This window comes from Protomyctophum parallelum, assembly GCF_964188405.1.
Source record: "Protomyctophum parallelum genome assembly, chromosome: 19".
Taxonomy (NCBI): Eukaryota; Metazoa; Chordata; class Actinopteri; order Myctophiformes; family Myctophidae; genus Protomyctophum; species Protomyctophum parallelum.
The window spans coordinates 21421449-21444547 of NC_139717.1; the positions used below are offsets into that span (position 1 = coordinate 21421449).

Here is a 23099-nt window from a genome sequence, read left to right on the forward strand (position 1 = left end):
GCCCCAACATTTGTTTTACTTGCCATAGTGTCAACCCCTTACCCCTGTGTCGGATCAGGGGTTAGACTGGCATGTTCACCGATACCGATACGACCTGATATGACCAAAAAGGGCCAGATACCGATACAGTATCTCTACTTAAAACATGAATAAATACACTAAACTTCAATCCACCAATATTGCCACATTATGTTTGTCTTTATATTCACATACATCCTACAAGTCATTTTTGACTTCATCACTGTGTCTAATACACTTCTTGCTATTCTACTATGTATTTAGGGTTTCACAACAAGCATGTAGAGACGTAGGAAACCACCCTAACCACAAACAAGACCTGAACAAAACCACATCCTCTTTCAGTGCTCAGACCCTACAGTAGCTCACACCATGTACATGATGAGCCATAGCTCTGGCCTTTGTCCATCTATTCAATACTTTACTTTGTAAATATATTTCATCACTCTATTAAGGCCCCGTACACACTGCACGGTATTTGCTCCGATTAAGCTTTTGGAGAGCTTTTTTGGCACTCAAAAACTCCCGATCTGATGCAATATCTAGCTGTGTGAAAGGATCTGCAAGCAGATCCAGCGCCAATAAAAGCACTCACCGACGCGTTACCGACCGTTTCTGAATATCTAGCAGGTTTGATATTTGACTCTCTCGCCGACTGGACATCATACAACATGAACAGGGTTGCGACCGCACATCCACAGAGAAACCGTATTACAGCCAATGAGAGCACAGGACAGCTGTGCTCACTGCATATACTCACAGACAGAAAGTCTGTCTTGTCTTGTCTGTCTGTCTGACTGTATCGATAGATCGATGACAATAACCTATATTTCGTGGGTAAATCCAGGTGTCATACATAGCTATATTAGCCTAATATTGCCGTTAAATATAGGCCATAAAACCAATGCATCTCGCTTGAATAATGTTGATAAAACCGCATCGGACTCAACGCTGCACAGCTGCAGCACACACAGACTGTGTGTGTGTGTGTGTGTGTTTGTGTGTGTGTGTGTGTGTGTGTGTGTGTGTGTGTGTGTGTGTGTGCGCTTGCGTGAGACATCAAGATGTAACGTCATGTCTCACTATATACATTCCGCCCTGTGTATTCCTGTGTGTGCCAGTGCAGACAGAGAGAGAGAGAGAGAGAAGCGTCCTGTGTCGGTCTCACGCATGTGGCAACACTAAGGCTAGATGTCAGAACGATAATATGCTACCACCGCAATAGCATATTTCCATCATGTAGCCTACTGTATGTGACACCATCTCGTTACACGTCCAGTGCACCCTCGCAGGAGAGCGTGTTGCTTTAAAGTCAATATATCACAATTATCATGATCATTGTATCATATTTTGTGTTATTGTTATGCTGCTGCATTGTCGGTACAGTATGTGCCTGTACACAAGATGTAACAAAAAGGAGAACCTTTAACCTTGAATCATTATGAACATGTGAGGTTTTATACATGGCACAAAATGGAACGTTATACTGTATACTGTATATATATATGCTACCCTGTGCACCCTGCCATAGCCGGACTTACCGTTGGGCTAGTGTGGGCTGCAGCCCGGGGGCTTTTTTTTTTTTTTGAAACTTTATTTCTATTTATTTTACAGCTTATTTAGATTACACAGGCGAGGCAGACAGGTCTCCTCCCCTCCTTGTTTGACTCTTTGGTCTCCTCTCCTCTCCTCCTGTGTATGACTGCGCCGTCTGCGCGGCGAGTTCTGTAGATAGAGGTGGAGACGTAACAGCAGGAGCAGGCAGCACTGCTGCAGCAGTGCAGTCAGTGTTAATGAAACCCCGAGAACCAGATAAGATCGCGTTGCGCCTGGGACCCGTGCGTTGATGGGACATTTAGATTTAAAAGGCGAACGGATGGAAGTGTGGATAAAAGCACGGCTGTGCGCAACAACAAGGAGAGGGGGACTAACGTTAGCTTCGCATTAGCTGGTTAGCTAACGTGGTTATCACTACAGCACAACAAGCCTCCAGTCCGGTGTACTTGTGAATGAAACAACACGTGGAAGCTAACGTTAATCTCTAGCGGTCTAGTCCCATATGGAACCTCTCTCTGTATTTCTCCAATCTGTTAATACATCTTTCTTCAATCAATCAATCAATCAATCAATCAATCAATCAATCAATCAATCAATCAATCAATCAATCAATCAATCAATCAATCAATCAATCAATCAATCAATCAATCAATCAATCAATCAATCAATCAATCCCTCTGCTATGTAGAGCTACTGTATATAATAGTAGCCCATATCTGGTATAGTAGTAGGGGCCATAAGGGGCTGCTGACGTTCGACAATCTGAGAAACTAGTGCCCTCATGTATCAACCGTACGTACGCCAAAATATGGGTGCATGCCGAAATTTTCGCCATTTCCCATTTCCGCAAAACCTTGAACTTGAACGTGAGCCAGGACAACAATCACGTTAGGTCGGGAGCTGTCGTAGGCTTTGTCCTCAGCTGTTTTTCTGTCATACACAAGCGGAGCAGCATTGTCTGAAATGCTGACATGCTTCCACAGGCATCTAAACATATGTTTTCACTCCTAAAATGTATAAAACTAATAATACATGTGAAAAAAAAATTGTAAAGGCATGTCATATGAAATTGGTAGGATATTTCCAAGTGTGCAAGCAATTAAAATCGCGCAATAAAAAACAATGTTGCAAGTTAGATGCTTAAGCCATTTAAACAGCGTTTTGCATGAGCGCATACCGGTAGCCCCCCGACCCCCCCCCCCCCCCCCCCACCCTCCTGGAATAGTTAACTTCCATGACATGGATCGAGAGGCATTTGCAGCGCTGCAGCTTTAGCTTTTCTTTTCGCAGATAGGCTAAGTGAGCCTGGGACCGAGGCTATGCAGCCATAGTCAAGTGACAGTCTACCAACCAACGGCAACTGCAATCTACAACCATGTCTTTCTCGCGTTACGCGTCTCGTCCTTTTAATTAAGGATAAACCCGACGCGCTCGAATGCCACTAAATGTGACATGCCGACAGTGCCGAGGCAGCGAAAGTGGGGACCGCATTTTTTTTTTTTCGTCATATGGAAAATCACCGGGTGCCACTGCCAACTTCACGGACCACCATCACTATAGCCTAGCACCAGTAGGCCTACCACATAAGTTTTAGGCTGCGCAGGGAGGCAGTCTAATATACAGTAATGTCATAAACGTGCATGCAGGTCACGACAATGACAGAGACAGACAGAACAGGAGCGGAGGAGGAGATGCAGCTATTTGCAAAACAGCATTTGTCACGGGCTGTGCGTGTCTAAACTCATTCCAATGACGTGAGCAATGTTATTTAATTAATGCTTCACAGTATCACAGGTTCAGGTTTTCGTTCACTAATCTTGTTGTATATTAAATGAATATATATTTTTTATAATTGTATATACAACTAACAACACACAGTGACAGTTGCTTGCAAGTTGCGTGTGCATGCGTGCGTCTGTGTGTGTGTGACTGTGTGTGTATTAGAGGGGGGTGAGGCGGGCAGCAAGGCAAGGCAAGGCTTGACATTTTTCGTCATGTAACTATGGTTTCCAAGGTCGTACTGCAGTTGTTCATGTCGCAAAAACGAGGGCGAGGCTTGATTTCATAGCGCGTGCCAGATAGATTTCAGCCGTCACATTTATTAACGTCGGAACGAAATTAAGGAAGGATCAGCTGTTTGCGATCACTTCATAAATGCCGTGGCGACGTGGGTGTATACTACGAAACCTACACTCGAATCTGGGGCAGATTTTACACTCAATTGATAAATGAGGGCCTATGACTGCCATACAGTCAGTTTACAATATTTTTTCGTATTATTAATATAATGTAGATTTGCCTTGAACTTGCCTTTCTGGTGGATTTGTTAACGGAAGTAGCTAATACAGGTGATTTCCGGTAAATTACCATATGTGGTCATGTCCTGGTAGAAGCTGACTAGCCCATAGCATGTTTGCAACCTGCGATGTTTTCATGTTTGTAAGACCTACAAGCTGTAAGACCTACAAGCTCGTAGCGCGCCACTGAGTGGCGCGCTACGAGCTTGTAGGTCTGCTATTTTTTTTTTATCGAAGAACCACTGACATAGAAACATAGCTTTAGATTGTGGGGACCTAAATAATATAGTAGAAGCGTTTTTTATCAAGATTTGTCATTTTTTAAGAGCAAAATTGCCAAAAGGGCAGGGGGTGCTCTGTGCACGCCACGCCTTCACTGCACTATGCTGCCAGTAAGGTACGGTGTATTTATGTATTTCCTTTGTTTTCTCACGTGTTTCATATGTGTTAAATGTTTATGGGTTTCTGATCGTTGTTTGTTTTTTCTGTGTTTTGCACAGTTTGAGGTTGGTTTACTAGATGAAGAAGTTGGTCTAATAAACTACCAATAAAAAATAACTACTGACTTGATCGTTCTTGAGTGATGGGAGTTACAAAGACTTTTAAGACTTCTATAATACCTCAAAGGCTCTAAAAGAAAAATACCATTACTGCATCAAAAGTAATCAGCAAAGCATGCATGCTATAAAAACTGGTCAAACATTGGCCAGATTATTAAATAATAAAGAAAGAGGCAACACTTGTGAAAATAGCCAATCTACAAATTCACAACGAGTTTGTAGATCGGCTATTTTCACAATATTTATCTGTGGAACCATTCTGTTGCTTGTCTGGGTGGGGGGTCCCCAGTTCAAATATGATTACTTTGGGGGGTCACAGCCTGAAAAGGTTGAGAACCACTGATATGTAGACTAACTGAATATTCCTAAAATTGCTAGCCTACCTGCCTGATATAAAATAAAAATGTTGTAACTTGCTTATGTAAGTATTCATTGATTCACTCGTATACCAAAATCAATTTGGAAAAAAAGAAAAAAATCACACCTGTGTGAAGTGAGGGGCGCTCACTTCGCATTATCTAACGTTTGGATAGTTGGTGTCAAGGTGATGTATGATTGCTCAGTATAGTTGCTGATGTCTGCTCAGGAGGTTTGAGTGTTTGCTCAGACCGAATTTCTTTTAGAGGGAACATTGCCTCTCTCGCTGTATCTCCAAAACATCTGACATACGCTGTCCCTCTGATGTACTCGTTCCTGGTCCTATAATCCATCCTCGTTACTCTCAGAGAGAACCTCAACATTTCTGTCTGTGCTACCTCCAGCTCTGCTTCCTGTCTTTTCCTCAGTGCGACTGTCTCACTGCTCAGGGCTGTACTGTACTGTCTCACTGTGTAATGACTGTCTCACTGCTCAGGGCTGTACTGTACTGTCTCACTGTGTAATGACTGTCTCACTGCTCAGGGCTGTACTGTACTGTCTCACTGTGTAATGACTGTCTCACTGCTCAGGGCTGTACTGTACTGTCTCACTGTGTAATGACTGTCTCACTGCTCAGGGCTGTACTGTACTGTCTCACTGTGTAATGACTGTCTCACTGCTCAGGGCTGTACTGTACTGTCTCACTGTGTAATGACTGTCTCACTGCTCAGGGCTGTACTGTACTGTCTCACTGTGTAATGACTGTCTCACTGCTCAGGGCTGTACTGTACTGTCTCACTGTGTAATGACTGTCTCACTGCTCAGGGCTGTACTGTAGCGCTCGCTAAATGTCTTCAAAGTGAACAGACGATCTACAAGCTCACAATGGGTCGCAAAGTGACTCATTGTGAGCTTGTGGATCCGCTGTTTTCTGCGAAAGATTTCCCCACAGTACGAATGATGGGGGTTTAACAGTTTAACATGTAGATCTATGCGGGTAAATACGAAAAAAGGGAAACAATCAATAAATATAGGATGTTTTGCGTTTTGTTTTTATATTCCAAAGTTGAATTGAACCGTGGTGAAGGGTTCAACAAAAAGATTGTCTATCCGGCGTTATTATGCAGATTATATGATAATTTATGCAGAGAAGAATGTTGTAATGTGTCACCTCCGAGTACAGAAGCTGACGTGTTAATGAAGAGATGACACACACACACGCACACACACACGCATGCACACGCATGCACATGCACACGCACGCACACACACACGCACGCACGCACGCACGCACGCACGCACGCACGCACGCACGCACGCACGCACGCACACACACACGCACGCACACACGCACACACCTCCATGTGTACATAAACACACCCTCGCACAAACACAGATACGGTACAGTACATGTACAGTACACTATGTACGTTTCAACACGCACACGCTTGCACAGCAAAACTCATATGTGCTAATGAGCACACTATGCAGTGTCAAACTCTCCTTAGCGGAGTGTGACTCACACACGTGCGCATGCACGCACACACGCACGCGCATGCAGACGCGCACTCAGGCACACACGCACCCACGCAGGCACACACATGCACGCACGCATGCACACACACATACACACACACAGTTCTGACAAACCAGCTATAAAAATACAAAAATATATTGCTAAATATATTGCTAAAGTTAAAAGTAGGCTACAAAATATAAAATCCAAGCTGATCCAAGCTCACAACAATTAGATTGTCTATTTTCGACGAGACAAATGTTTGTTTTGTATTAATATACAGTAACATCACACAAACATGCAGTAATCCTCATCTCTATACTGCCTCCCCGTGGCCAGCCGGGATGCCTGATGGAGGGGAAAAGGAACTGGTCGGAATAACGTGTTCGTTCCACGCACTGCGTCCAACCGGGGAAACTCTCCCCTTGTCAGGGGATAAGAAGCGGCCAGCTCACTCATCATGCATTGAAGGAAGCATGAGCTTCCTTCAACTCAAGTCCACGTAATAACTACACCTCTCAAAGGAATTGTAGCGTGGACTTGTTGCGTGCATGCACACTTAATTACTTTCCAGCACTGCAAACTATAGCGAAACACACCACCACAGATGTGTGCCCATTTTGGAAACACGATACGGTGGATCATGGCGTGTGGAAACCGCCTGAAACGGTTCCTTTTGCCTTTTGTTTTCACTACTTTTGTGCGATACTGTGAGATGAAGTATAGGGGCCAAGTTCAAATAATGGAGATAAGAGATTTGTTCCCGACAGCCGACAGTGACGATCATGCTCACACTCGTGACAAACCAATCAAACAACAAACAACAACAACAAAAAAGTGCCATAGTGTGTCTGTCATCTGACACAAAAGAGAGCTTCTGGAGAGAAAATATATCACTGCCAACAACAGAGAGGAGGAGGATATGAGAAGAGGAGGGTTATTTCTCCTTTTGAAGGAGGAGAAGCATAGATGTAGGGAGGGAGGGGGGGGGGGGGGGGGGTGGTGCATGGCAGGGGTAGAAAGAGAGGAGAGGATTCGTCAGGATGGTTCGCTGGGTGTCGAGAAGAAGGGGGTCCGCTCTGACAGCGAGCAGCACGCTGCCACCTCCCCGCAGACACTCGTCCCCAAATTTACATTCCTTTGTGTCTTTTTGTGACTCCCTCGTCTTTTTTCATTTTCATTTTCAAAGGGAGACGACGATCATCCGCCCCGTAAAACGGTGACACCGCGAGGGAGCAGGCAGGAAGAGGCGTGGGGGGGGGGGGGGGGGGGGGGGAGGCGTCGGTCGGTGTTCGACTTGAATTAGCCCTTCGCTATACATCCCACCCCAAAAAAGCGATTGTCCAACGACAATCCAAATAGTTTAACAACTGTTGCTATGCAGGTCAAGCTTAGCATGTCAATGTTATTTTGCTTGGCTGTGTTGTTGAACATTTACACGGCTTAACGTCGGGAAAGTTACACGACTGACCCACCCAGGTAATAATGCTATAATACTAATGACCGTAGTCTTACCGTGCAACAGGAATACTCCACGCTGTATTTCTAGTTTAGTTAAACAACGTCATGCACATTTGCCCAGTGCATATAGCCTAGGCCTACTGCAGGCCTGGTTGACATTTTGAAGGTTTTGCATCTGAAATGATCCATTATGTATAATGGAGAAATCCCGTCATTTAACATGCATCTCGATGGGTGAGAAGGACAGCATGACCTGTCTCTTCACTGCTAACGTGCCTATTGGACAAGGACGGGTTGGGGAGGGACTAATCAAAGGACTAATTGAGCATTGGTGACGGGATAGGCCTAGTCTTAACTGCTTAAAACCCAGCATCCCTATCATTGTCAGCGGTGGGAAAACTACTCAAACACTGCCACCTGGTGGTTGAAAGTACCAGCACTAGACTGCCGACCCGGATCTACTTGGTTTTAGTGTGACGCACGTCCGCTTTGCCGGTCCATTTCAGATGCTAAATATTTAGCGTCAATGCTAGCGAGCTAAAATGAGGCCATCCTTGCTGTCTAGAAAATGCCAATGCTCCAATCGAGATGACCGGATGATCAGAAAAGACACATTGCGTGTTTCGTCAAAACCATGGAGAGGTTATACAAGGAGTGAACTGCAGTGTGCATGTGCCAAACCGGTCTAGGATCGCCCAAGAAAGAAAGCCCAAGAAAAAAAGAATGATAATAATAATTAAAACTTTAAAACTCCTTCCCTGCCACATTCAAGTTTACCCCTCACACGCCACGGTTTTCGGGCCCTTATTTTCAAGGGCCACCAGCTGTTTTGGTGAACCGGAAGTAACAATCAATCTATTTCCGGGGCACTCGGTATAGAGCGCCGCAGTCCCTCCCCCTTTCAGAAAAACGAGTGGCCCAGGAAATGAAAACCCAATGCATTATCCCATCGGCACTTCTTATTTAATTTATTTAAAGACGGTTACGCCGCGGACAAAGCCAACTCGGATCGTGACAAATCATGACAATGAACACAATGTTTTGGGCCGATCAAATAATTTATAAGACGAAAAACAAAACAAATAGTGTTGTCTCTTTTCTTCTTTCTAATGAATGCATTGGGTTTTCATTTCCTGGGCCACTCGTTTTTCTGAAAGGGGGAGGGACTGCGGCGCTCTATAGCTGCTTTCGTTTACATCAAGGACTGTCTAAAGAGGACGAGACAGACGCGAAGACAACATGGCGTCGTACGGGCGACGCCATGTTGCTCCATGGAAGGAAAGAAACTTGGGATGGGCTTTATGCAGCCAACACTTCCGCGTTCAGCTTCCTTGGTCTCAACTGCGCATGTTTCTGTCCTTCCATGGAGCACCATGTGAGCGACATGGCGTCGCCCTCACGGTCCTCGCGTCTCGTCCTCTTTAGACAGGAATTCAAGCGCCGATACGGTATAGCGCGAGGTCGTGGTTTAGCTCTTAAAACAGACCAGTCTAACAACCATAGAAATAACTTGTATGTGCAGGCGTCATCGGTGCTGTATAGGCAGCACGTCGGTCTCATAATATGAATGAAGGTCGTGAGTTCAAGCCTCACAAAAGGGGGGCTAAAGAATTGCCCCAGCACTCACATCCTAAACAAATGATATGGATAGAAAAAGACGGATGAAAATTGGGACTCATATAGCAGAGAACGGAGTGAGATCATTTGGTATTTTATACAGAAGTGTTTTATTTTTAATAGGTCACAGCCAGGTGCGCACACGCACAGCAGCAGCAGCAGTCTCCCATTCCTTGTCTAAGTGGTGTTATTATCCCATTTAGACCTGAGAAAAGATTCTATACATGCCTTCTAAATTCTGACAGTTTTCTGGAAAACGCATGTTTCTGTCAGTGGTTCTCAAACATTTTCATGTCAAGGAGATTATCTGTATTTGACTGCCAACCCCCCCCCCCCCCCCCCCCCATCTTTCACCATGTTGTTCCATGGGACCACAAGATTTGAGTTAAAAACGTTCGCTCTGAAAGAATATATATTCAAAGATTTGCGCCACATTTCCAACGATAAAAAAAGAAAAAGGCAGACCTACAAGCTCCGCGCTATAGCACTTGGTGCCGAGCTATGAGCTTGTAGATCTGCTATTTTTCAATAGCTGAAGTATAACAATAATGCTTTTAAAACACCAAAAGGGGTTCCCACCGTCCAGAAGGGGTTAGAGAAAGTGGACAGTGTTTTATTTGATTTCACCGTTGTGGTGTTTTGTGGTGTTGTATCCATGGAGAGGGCCATCTGCTAAAGTGGTTAGTTGTCCTGTTCGCCGCTTTATTCACTCAACAGCTGGGGATACTGTGTCAGTGCAACCGCTCCTAGACACATACGCGCGCGCACGCACGCGTTCCTGCTCTGCGTTCTTGTGGGCGTATACCCATGTGTCCATGCATGTTTTTTTTTGTGTGTGTGGATGCATGCTCTTGTGTGCGCGCTCATCCCTGCACAGGGTCGCAGATATAGTGTTTGTGTATGTGCGCGCATGTGTGAATGTGTGTGTGTGTGTGTGTGTGTGTGTGTGTGTGTGTGTGTGTTATGTCTGCTGTGAAAGCGTGCCAGAGCGAGGCAGGCCAAACATGAACTCATAGTCTGATAATATTTCTCTGTAATGAATGGACTGGACCGCCGTTCCCACACAGTCTGCTAAGACACACACACACACACACACACACACACACACACACACACACACACACACGTGCGCGCGCATGCACGCACGCATGCACGCATAGACAGGTTTGTGTTACCATTCTTGAGAGGCCTTCAACATTTCAGGATGGCAATTTAATCATCCAGAGTGTCAAAAGCGTAATCGATCGCTGGGGGAGGGCCGGCGCGCTGCCAAAAGTATAGCCGCGATCTATACCACCTCGCACTGCGTCACAGCGCAACACATTGTGATCTTGTAGATCCGCTATGTCGGGTGACAGCTATGTACAACTAAGTATATGAATCAAGCCTTAAAGGAGCATTCAGTGATTTGGGTGATTTGAAGAAAAAGAAAAGAAAACACGGTCCGCCCCGGTAACAAGATGTGCACAAGCACATGCACACGCTCTACAGTGGGACACACACACACACACACACACACACACACACACAACAGGCCAACAGCACGTGCACCAAGGCCCACTCGATCATGATTGGAGGAAGGCCCCTCTCTATCCTGATTAGATGAAGGCTGGGCCACCTAGCCAAAAACAAAACCTATATGGTTTTTTTTTTTCTAGGGAGATGGAGGAACTCCTTATTATGGTCAGCACACTCAGGCAGGATTATAAAAAAAAAAAAAAAGAAGTGATATTTGAATTAAGTGAAATCACTGAATATACCTTTAAACAGAGATATGTCTTCAGTATGAAGCAGCCTGTGAAGATCTGACTATATTTTTTAATTTTTTTTATAGAGTATGTATATATTAATAGAGACGGCACCCGGAGGCTGAAATGGACATAGTGGCCAAATTTGGTATTGCAGCTCGAGCCAGTGCACGCTCACGTTATTGGGCAATGACACGTGAACACGTGCAATTATATACTAAACGGCCAGCGCGTTCACGATTTGGCCCAATCCATCCCAGAATGCACTCCGTTCCTATAACCGGAAGGAGGAGTGAAATCGACCTTGTGCGCTTTTGGGCAACTTTAATCACTCTAAGGTGAGGATCAGGAAACTCGTCGCAACGTCTAATTCTCACATTCTACCTTGCAAAGTACACACGGATGATTTACAGGCAGCGTAGGTCACCGGTAGTTTATTGAGGGGACCATATGTCAGTACATTTAAGACCATGAGGGCATATAATCTCCAATGTGAAAGATCTGCTCTTCCATGAAATATACACAAACAATTCAACACTGTCTCTTTGTGACCGTCTTCATGAGCATTCTGACTGTGTTTCAGTCCCAAACAAACAATTCATTTAGACCTGCTGCAACACTGTCCGTGCATGCATGTTCCTGCACGTCTGTCTGTGTATGTCCGTTTTACTCAGACCCACAATGCAATGCGACCGGCTGGACCTCTATGCGCGGCTGCGCCGCTCTCGTAGTCTCGCGTGGCCATGACGGGTTGCCTCTCGCAATTTAACCCATTTCGACCGAGACCGATTTCTACAAAATGTCTTCTAAATCATGACAGTTTTCTGAAAAACCCATGTTTCTATAGGTCAGTGGTTCTCAAACATTTTCATGTCAAGAACCCCCAAAAATATATGTAATTGGTAAATAATAATAATAATCTGAAAATATGTTGTTCCAGGGTCCTCCCCAGAAGCAAAGATTAGAGTTAAAAACGTTGAAACTCTGAAAGAATTAGTAAAAAGATTTGCGCCACAGTCACGAATTTTCAAAAATAGCAGACCTGCTACGAGCTTGTATAGATCTGCTATTTTTCAATAGCTAAAGTATAACATAATGCTTTAAAACATGCACCAAAAGGGGTTCCCGCCCAGAATGGGTTAAGTTCCATGCAGTCTGGAGAATGGAATTACAAGCTCTGATCATGATGAAGCGATAAAGAGGAAAAATGATCGCCTCCTCCTCACTTCCATTTTGTCTTTACTGTCGCGCAAATTCATCCAAAATAGCTTGTGAATATAATGGCAGAGGAACAATATTACACAGAGGCAATTCTGATGTTTGTCAATATATAAACATCATGTACATTCAGTCAGTCGAATGTTACTATATTCAATATATAAACATCATGTACATTCAGTCAGTGGAATGTTACTATATTCAATATATAAACATCATGTACATTCAGTCAGTGGAATGTTACTATTATTGTGCATAACTGCTGGTCTCATTGCACCAACCAAAAGCTCACCTTTTGAGGAGTCAGAGTCAAATAATGACCAAGCTTCCCTCACTGTTGCACAACAATAGCAATCCAAACGAATCATTAAGTCAAATGAATTTAACCCTAGAACACTAAACCCAGGTGATTTTCACCCGGACAATTATTTTGTATTGTAATAATAATAATAATAATAGCTCAAATTTATATAGCGCTTTTCTAAATACCCAAAGCGATTAATGTTCATAATGTTGCTGATGTCTGAGAAGTGGACGGGTCTTTCAGTGCCTTCATGATGCTCAGTGACATCATAATGTTGCTGATGTCTGAGGTGGGTGGGTCTTTCAGTGCCTTCATGATGCTCAGTGACATCATAGAAGGTAGGTTTGCTTTCCTTGCCTGTTTTTGAGGGCCGCTAGCCCCTCCTATACACAGATTTAATGTTTGTATTTGAGTTCAAAGTTTGTTTAGTGAACGCATTGACAATGAAGGGAAAATGTACGTCATATTGTGTTGTTTACGTAAAGACTGTCTCTTTATTTGTAATGGCGTTTGCTATTTGTGTTGGCACCGTTTGTTTTACATCACCTTCACATTACCTAATCAACATGATCGAGTTAGACTTGATCGAGTGAGCGCCCCTCACTTTTTTTCTACATGCAGGTGTTCGGGTGAATTTGAATAATCCCATACACCCAAATTAGACTTTATTTAAATTTTATTTATTTATTTTTTCATTTCTTCTTTTTTTTGTATTATTTTAAAATAATATGCAAGTTATTCACCGGTATTTATTTTTTATTTTTTTTGGGGGGGGGGGGGGGGGGGGTACTTCAAGTTGCCATGTATTGACGTACTTCAATATATTTTGATTACATTATTTACATTGGCAAAAAAAAATAAAAAAATACCCGTGTTTAGTGATGGTGTAACAAAAAGAAAATGTGTTTAGTGTTCTAGGATTTGACGCCCAAGTATACCAGAGATTGTGGAATAGTTGTCTGGCTGTGCGAGACTATAGGTCTGTCGATGGGGTCAATATGTCCGTATACACTTGTCCGTGGCATAGACTATAGGTCTGTCGATGGGGTCAATATGTCCGATTTTTTTATTTTATTTTTTGCACACCATTCATAATGCTCTTATTTTTTATCATAAGTCAGGTCAGGTCTCCAGACACTTATTTACTACAACACTATATTAGGAGTGCACTAGCTGGTTCTCACATGTTGCAAGGATCCCCTTAAAGCGCCATTGCCGAAGATTATTGTCAATTGAAGCCTAATTTTGATACTGACGCTTAACGCCATTGCCGGAGATTAATGGCAATTGCGCTTTTATAGTGCATTCGATCGATCGAGCCATAATGCTACTTACGTTAGCCGGTTAGCTAGTTCTGTTGTTAGCACAGCACTGGATCGTCCATTTTAGATCTGCTATTTTCCAACAGCTAAAGCATAACATGATGCTCAAAACACCATAAGGAGTTCCTACCCAGAATGGGTTAAGAGCGTCTGCTAAATGTCTAAAATGTCTCTGTGCTCTGTTATGTCTTTCTCTGGCCCACTCTGTCTGTCCGACTGCATCCACGTCCTGTCACATGGCAGCCTGTGTTTATATCGTATACTCCATCACATTTGAGAACAATCTCAGGAGTTGAACATGTAACGGAATGGATACATCATGGACACTGAATGTCCAAGATTCTTCAACAGTCATCACAGTTCATCCATTAATTCATTAATTAATGTGTTCATTTGTTCGTCCATTCATTCATTCTCAACCTAATCTTCATATAAATGGTCCTCACTAATAAAATGGCACCATTTCTATCTCTATACTCATTCTTCATCTCATACGGAGGGCCGTGGACAGTTCAGAAACCCTGCCCACCAAAGTGACGTCATTGTTAGACATGGGCTTGCTCATTTCTCAACTCAGCTTTCAAATTAACTTCATGTTTTATTTTGAGAACAAATATGGCTTCAATTTCAGCACGCTAATTTTCCCAGCAACTGTACATACATACTGTACATACTGTTAATACTGTACATACCTCCTAAGTAACTTATTTTCTTTAATTTTTTTGCATGAATCAGTGCTATTTAACCCATTCTGACCTGAGATCAGATTCTAAAAATGTCTTCTACATCCTGACAGTTTTCTGAAAAAGCTATGTTTCTATGTAAGTCGTTCTTCGATAAAAAAAAATAGCAGACCTACAAGCTCGGTGGCGCGCTAAGAGCTTGTAGATCTGCTATTTTTCAATAGCTAAAGCATAGCATAATGCTAACACCAAAAGGGGTCCCTGCCAAAAATGGGTTAACACCCTTTACATCTGTGTGTAGTTTTGAAAATATTGAACCAATGGAAATAATTACAAAGCGCTTTGGACAAAACCTCTTAACTCCATTGGAGGCACAAACTGTCTGCTAAAACAACTAACTTGACAATATATAAAGTCACACCAACTTTGATGGGGCATGTATTGCTTTGTTTAAAAAATATTTTAGGTTTTCTTAATTTCCTGAAAAATGTATACATTTCATTTCCTGAAAAATGCACATTTTGGAGTTATGTGGTTTCTTCCCGACAGCACAGAATACTACATTTAATAAATGCTTATCAGTTTTAATTTTCTTCACGGAATCAAAGGTGTTGTGTGGTCATGACTCACCTCACCAGCATCCTGGATAGCTTGATTAGGCTTAAAATGATTGATGTAAATATTTGTGTGAATCTCTATATGGGACTGCTATGCTCGGGAATCCCCAGTGGTGATGTCATTGGTAGTAGTGATGATGTCATTGGTAGTAGGCAGGGTTCCTGAACTGTCCATAGTTCACCATTGAGAGTCGGAGTGAGCAGATGGAAATGGTGCCATCTTAAAAGGGCCACTTCATTCACCCCTTTTGCAACAGCCAGATCTTATTGTAATGTTTGGGAGACAAGAAACACTTTCCTGGGGTTTTTATGAAAAATTGTTTTTAGATATTTCAGTATTTCAAAGTGTCCATTATCATTGTCACTTATTTCCTGGACTACATGTTGTCTCAGTAAGACAGCCCCTCACCCTATCCACGAGGAGGAGCAGTGGACCAAAGCAGTATGGGAATTGTAGTCCAGGAAGGAAGTGAGCCCAGTGTCGATGACATCATGGAGCCCATGGACACACTTTGACATACTGAAATATCTGAAAACACAAATTACCCACATAAAAACTCACAGGAAAGTGTTTCTTGTCTCCAAACATCATTAAAATAAGATCTGGTTGCAGAAGGGGTGAAGTGGCCCTTTAAAGATGGAGTGCCCCCCCCTCTAAAACATGATCACCAGGTACTATGATTTTACTAGGAGGAAGATTTCTTTCAAAAAAAGTGTACAGAAAGTGTTAAAATTATGTTTTTATGCGGCCACACCCGCCAGGTTCAATAACTATATACATGGTTTCCACCTTAGCACCGCCCACCTGAACTCAAGCCTTAATTGCCCACAGCTGTTGTTGTATGATAATGGGGCAGGGGTTGGGGGAGGGGTTAGGGTTATGATGTCACTAAAATTGTGTTATTTCGATTGGGCCTTTTTGACACAAAGGCTTTCAGCTTTCAGGAAGAAACCAAAGAAAAATACACAGGGAAGACTGCATATTTGAATATTATAACCACACCTGGGGGGTCTAATTGGAGTAATGTTCGCTCCATAGACACATGCACTCCATCTTTAACCCCTTTTGGTGGTTACATACATTATGTTATAATTTTAGCTATTGAAAAATAGCAGATCTACAAGCTTGTAGGTCTGCTATTTTTTTAAAGTCGTTAAAATGTGCCTTTCAGAAAATTGTCATGATTTAGAAAACTTATATATATATATATTTTTTAGGTCAGGGCCTAAATGGGTTAAAATGAGCACTAAACTCATGGACACATGACGAGTTCCTGTGCAGCCCCTGTGTTTGTGCTTATCCCATTCTGACCTGAGATCAGATTCATACGAGGTTTCCAACTGGACACACACTGGTCTGATTAACCCATTCTGACCTGAGATCAGATTCTAAAAATGTCAGTCGTTCTTCGATTTTTCAAAAATAGCAGATCTACAAGCTCGTAGCGCGCCACCGAGTGGCGCCCTACGAGCTTGTAGATCTGCTATTTTTAAATAGCTAAAGCATAACATGATGCTAACACCAAAAAGGGTTCCATACCCACATGTACTTTCTTTCTGTGTCCATTGAGACGCGCGTGAGCACCGATTCTACACAACGCCGTGGAGATCAGTCGTTCTCACAATATGCACATGGTGTTCACGTATATACGTTTCCATCGGTACAACATGCGGTCCGGAATATACGATCAGAGTTTATATACTGTCACATGTTCCAGTTCTGTTTGATCGACCCCGACCCGTTAGAGGACTGTACAATATGAGAGTAAGGAGTTCTTCAATGATAAAAAAAAAAATTATAATAATAATAACAATAACTGTTGGACGAAGGATATAAGTAGCATGATGTAAGGTTAATGATAATATTGTGTACGTGCGATGTATGTGCGGACGTGCGTCCGTGTGCGTGTGCACGCGCGGGTGTGTGCGTGCGTTATTGTGTGAGCAAGCAAGATTGTTTGTTTGTGTGTCTGAGCCTGCGTGTGTGTGTGTGTGTGTGTGTGTGTGTGTGTGTGTGCGTGCGTGCGTGCGTGTGTGTGTGTGTGTGTGTGTGTGTGTGTGCATGCATGGATGTCGATGCGTATCCTGGCCATGAGTCCCTTTCATGAAGAGAGGGAAATCTTCAGAATCAAGTTCAAGTTCAACAGGACGATCCGTTGAAGGTTTCCATCCAGCAGGTGGCGCCATCATTTTGTCCTCGCCGATTAGGATGATGATTATGATGATATTTTTTTGGGGGGGGGGGGAAGGCCTAGTTTTACCGGTTGAGGACGATGGATCTTTTTTCTGTTCTTGTGCTGTCCGTCAAAATGAGCAGGAAAAAAACACCCGTCCTCCCGTCCTGGATGTGACTGACAGCTGTCACTCATTCACACTTGATCTTGTCTTGAGAGAGAGAGAGAGAGAGAGACAGAGAGAGAGAGAGACAGAGATAGAGAGATGGTTAATTTTGTGTGTGTGAAAGAGAGAATGCAGATCCCCAGAGATATACTAACACGCACGCGCGCACTCACTCACTCACTCACTCACTCACTCACTCACTCACTCACTCACTCACTCACTCACTCACTCACTCACTCACTCACTCACTCACTCACTCACTCACTCACTCACTCACTCACTCACTCACTCACTCACTCACTCACTCACTCACTCACTCACTCACGTACACGCACGTACACACGCACACATACCTGCGTAGTGCTGGTCCCAGATGTAGTTGTTGAGTATCTCCCCCAGGACGTAGAAGGTGGAGATGAGCGCCGTCACGCAGGAGAAGAACACCACCCGGGACACGGGCCCGATGCGCTCCAACAGAGGGTACACCCACACCCCCGTCACCTGGTGCACCCAGCACATCCTGAGACATAAAACAAACACCCCCCTGTCACCTGGTGCACCCAGCACATCCTGAGACATAAAACAAATACACACCCCCGTCACCTGGTGCACCCAGCACATCCTGAGACATAAAACAAACACACACCCCCCCCTGTCACCTGGTGCACCCAGCACATCCTGAGACATAAAACAAACACACACCCCTGTCACCTGGTGCACCCATCACATCCTGAGACATAAAACAAACACACACACACCCCCGTCACCTGGTGCACCCAGCACATCCTGAGACATAAAACAAACACACACACCCCCGTCACCTGGTGCACCCAGCACATCCTGAGACATAAAACAAACACACACACACCCCCGTCACCTGGTGCACCCAGCACATCCTGAGACATAAAACAAACACACACCCCCGTCACCTGGTGCACCCAGCACATCCTGAGACATAAAACAAACACACACCCCTGTCACCTGGTGCACCCATCACATCCTGAGACATAAAACAAACACACACACACCCCCGTCACCTGGTGCACCCAGCACATCCTGAGACATAAAACAAACACACACCCCTGTCACCTGGTGCACCCAGCACATCCTGAGAGTTAAAACAAACACACACCCCCGTCACCTGGTGCACCCAGCACATCCTGAGACATAAAACAAACACACACCCCCGTCACCTGGTGCACCCAGCACATCCTGAGAGTTAAAACAAACACACACCCCTGTCACCTGGTGCACCCAGCACATCCTGAGACTTAAACAAACACACACACCCCCTGTCACCTGGTGCACCCAGCACATCCTGAGACATAAAACAAACACACACACCCCCTGTCACCTGGTGCACCCATCACATCCTGAGACTTAAAACAAACACACACACCCCCGTCACCTGGTGCACCCAGCACATCCTGAGGGATAAAACAAACACACACCTTTTTCATGTCAAGGACCCCCAGAATTATCTCTATTGGGCCACGGACCCCCATCTCAAAATATGTAGTTCCGGGGACCCCCACCCAGAAGCAAATATTTTAGTTAAAAATGTTCGCTCTGAAATATACATTCAATGATTTTCGCCACATTTTCACCACTTTTCAAAAATAGCAGACCTGCAAGCTCGTAGCGCACCACTCGGTGGCGCGCTATGAGCTTGCAGATCTGCTTGTAGATCTGCTATTAACGCCATAAGGGGTTCCCGCCCGAAATGGGTTAAAGTCAAATTTCCTCCTACTATCCCCACTTTCTGAACTGGGTTCGAATAACTGTTGTAAATTAACTGGCAATGTTTAGCTTTTTGCCCTAAATATAATTAATAACGTGTGTATATAGCTTCCACGATATGTTAGAATTCCAATACTCTCGTTTTTAATTATAAATAGACTGTTTGTGTGATCTCTATTATGCACTTTGTGCATGATTCGTACTGCTCTCTTCTGTAATGAGTATAATGGTATAAGTAATGAATTGAATTGCATTTTTATAGCGCTTTTCCCAGTGCTCAAAGCCTTACACCACTTTACAATGGTTCATTCATTCATACACTGGGAGGTGAGAGAGAGAGAGAGAGAGAGAGAGAGAGAGAGAGAGAGAGAGAGAGAGAGAGAGAGAGAGAGAGAGAGGGAGGAAAGGGTGCAATGTACACAATGTGTGCTATACTTGCACACAACGCAGTGCTACGAGCTTGTAGGTCTGCTATTTTGGAGAAATCGTGAAAATGTGGCGTAAAACGTTGAATATATATTCTTTCAGGGTGAACGTTTTTAACTCAAATCTTTGCTTCTGGGAGGGTCCCTGGAACTACATATTTTCAGATGGGGTCGACGGCATATTACATGATCTAAGCTTTAGGGGGTCCTTGACATGAAAATGTTTGAGAACGACTGACATATAAACATATTTTTTTTCAGAAGGCATTTTTGTAGAATCGTCCTCAGGACTGAAGTGGGTTAATAGCTGTATAGCTTCCCACATTTTATAGTACTTTCACTTCACGACTGTTCCTTTTTCTTTTTTGGCACATCATATAATATAGCCCTCCCATTTAAACACATCAGAAACACACCCACGACCCCCGAGGCTCAAGGGAGGCCCCACTGTCTCGAAAAAGCCTAGACTGCGTGCGTGCGTGCGTGAGAGACTAACGTATATAGAGACAGAAAAAATAATAATTGATATATGTGTCCCAGTTTGCCAGCAACAACATGAAACATACGGCATGTTAAACCATGAGAAAACACACAGATTCCAGCCACCGCCCACTGGTCTGTCTATATAATGTCTGCTTCTTTGACTAGCCCATTTTGGGCGGGGAACCCCTTTTGGTGTTTTAAAGCACCGTTATAGCTCTTGGAAAATAGCAGATCTACAAGTTCAACTTGTAGGTCTGTTATGTTTTGAAAAGAATCCTGAAAACGTGCCTGAAATCTTTGAATATATATTGTTATACAGAGCAAAGTTTATATGACTCAAATCTTTGCTATACTGGGAGGGTCCCTGGAACAACATATTTTCAGATGGGGGGGGTCATATATATTTGGGGGTCCTTGACATGAATATGTTTGAGAACGACAACGGTTGAAAACCTTTTCGGGATTTATAGAAGACTTTTCTTTAAATTTTCGACGTCAGTCCCAAATGACCTAAATGGGATCAATGAGTTTAAGCACTCTCCATCCTCTATGTGTTCGTTCAGCATGTCTGCCGTGCTCATTTTGACAGCACATTTTCATGTAGTTTTAGTCATAATGTCATCAGTCTTTTGAATCAATTTCCATAAAATTTTTTGTCACATTTTAGTCATCTGTAAATGTTTTACTTTAGGCAACTATAATAATAATAATAATAATAATAATAATAATAATAAAACTTTATTTGTATAGCACCTTTCATGACATGAAATGCAGCTCAAAGTGCTTTACAGAACAATGGAGAATAAAAGAAAAGCAAGGCAACGACAAAAAACAAGCAGTAATGCAATACAGCAAGGCAACAACAAAAAACAAGCAGTAATGCAATACAGTGAGGACATGGATAACAAAAAAAAAAAATAATAATAATAAAATAAAAAATAAAATATCAATTAAAAGCAATGTTGTAGAAGTGGGTCTTGAGCTGAGCTTTAAAAATGTCTACAGAGGCTGCCTGACGAAGATACAGTGGGAGCTTGTTCCATGCCGACGGCCCGTAGAAGCAAAAAGCTGCTTCCCCGTATTTTTTAGTTGCCATTTTTTTAGGCAAAGCGAGCAGGCCAGCAGTGGAAGACCTTAGAGGGCGGTTTGGGACATATTTAGGCAGGCAGTCATGTAGGTAGGAAGGTGCAAGACCATTGAGAGCTTTATAGACAAGTAAAATAATTTTAAAATCAATCCTAAGAACAACCGGAAGCCATAGGCAACTATAGTCAACTATAGTCAACTATAGGCAACTATAGTCAACTAGTCAACTGTAGTAAAAATCACTAGAAGTGAAATCCCAACTATCCATCCATCCATCCATCCATCCATCCATCCATCTTCAACCGCTTATCCGCAGTCGGGTCACGGGGGCAACAGCTCCACCAGAGAGCTCCAGACTTCCCCTCTCCAGAGCAACATTAGTGACTTCCTCCTGGGGTGGATCCCCAGACGTTCCAAGGCCATGCAGTGAGTCGATGTGATCCCTCCAACTGCGCCTTGGTCAGTCTCTCTCTCGTGTGACTGACCTTCTCACCCTGTCTCTCTATACGGGAGATGCCAGCCACCCGTCGGAGGAGGAGAAAACTCACTTCCGACTATAAAGCCCCTGCAGCTATAATATCAACACAATATACATTATTGATAGCATTGGAATGGCGGTGGAGATGGAGCTGAGAGAGAGCTTTGCTTACCAGAGGACGTATCCCAGGGCGAAGAAGCACACAGCCACCAGGCCACAGGCCCTCCTGGGGTACTGGTGGTGGGTGGTCCGCATCTCAATGATGATGAACGGAAGCACGGTGGTGTGCTGGGGAGGGGGACGGGGGACGCAGCGGTAGAGAGACAGAGAGAGACAGAGAGAGAGAGAGAGGGGGAGTTTTCCGGGGCAAATATTTTAGTTAAAAATGTTCGCTCTGAAATATATAATATTCAATGATTTTCGCCACATTTTCACGACTTTAAAAAAATAGCAGACCTACAAGCTCGCTTTTCAATAGCTGAAGCATAGCATGATGCTAACACCAAAAGGTCAATGAACGCCCTATACTTGATCACACTACACCAGGGGTGTCCAGACTTTTTCAAAGGGGGCCCATATTGGAAAATATTAAAAGAACACACACCCAACGGCCAACTATACTGTACATCTCCTGACATAACGTATACCTTCGGACAACAAAGTCACATACATATTATATGCATCGCATTTAACTAAACCATTCTATTCAGCCGTCAATGTTGAATATCAATGGTCTTTTGTCAGGTGTGTGCTGTGAACAAAAAAGTGTAACTCAGCCTCCCCCCCCCCCCCCCCCCCCCCCCCGCCATAATGCCATATTATTACCAAATAGCCTATAACCGCAGGAGAAATAATATAATACGAGGAACACTGGCAAAATGATACTCTGGGAAATGTCAAGGTTAAAAAACTTGAATGTAAAAAGAAATCATAACACAATTCGTATACTTTTAGGAAGAAAAAATACATGAAAAGATGGGTTCGCTATACATTTGGTCTACCGATAAATGTGTAGACTCTCTGTGCTCACGTCAAGGCGTGGGTGGTGTTTGTTCATATACGTGTTCAAATATAACGTCCATGATATTTGCCAGAGAATCACATGTGTTTACTCACTTATATCCACGCAAGTTCCACACGCATTTAATGTGCTTGCTAAATAGTTACCGTATCAATGTCATTGAATCGCGTCGCATCGTCGTATCCTCGCATCGTCGCCACGATCTGAACTGATGTCGTCCATGGTATCGTGATACGTATACCCATTCTGGG

General features: G+C 43.5%; 1 protein-coding gene across 1 annotated transcript in view; it reads right to left on the bottom strand.

Moving 5' to 3' along the window:
• Nucleotides 1-7977: 7977 nt before the first annotated feature.
• The window catches only part of aig1 (androgen-induced 1 (H. sapiens)), a gene marked incomplete at both ends in the record, with an annotated part of 39869 nt that continues 24747 nt past the window's right edge, over nt 7978-23099 (bottom strand). The window contains 3 exons of the mRNA XM_083790501.1: nt 7978-8042; nt 17969-18135; nt 22000-22115. Of these exons, the coding sequence (XP_083646627.1) occupies nt 7978-8042; nt 17969-18135; nt 22000-22115 (348 nt within the window). The remainder of the gene's footprint in view (nt 8043-17968; nt 18136-21999; nt 22116-23099) is intronic.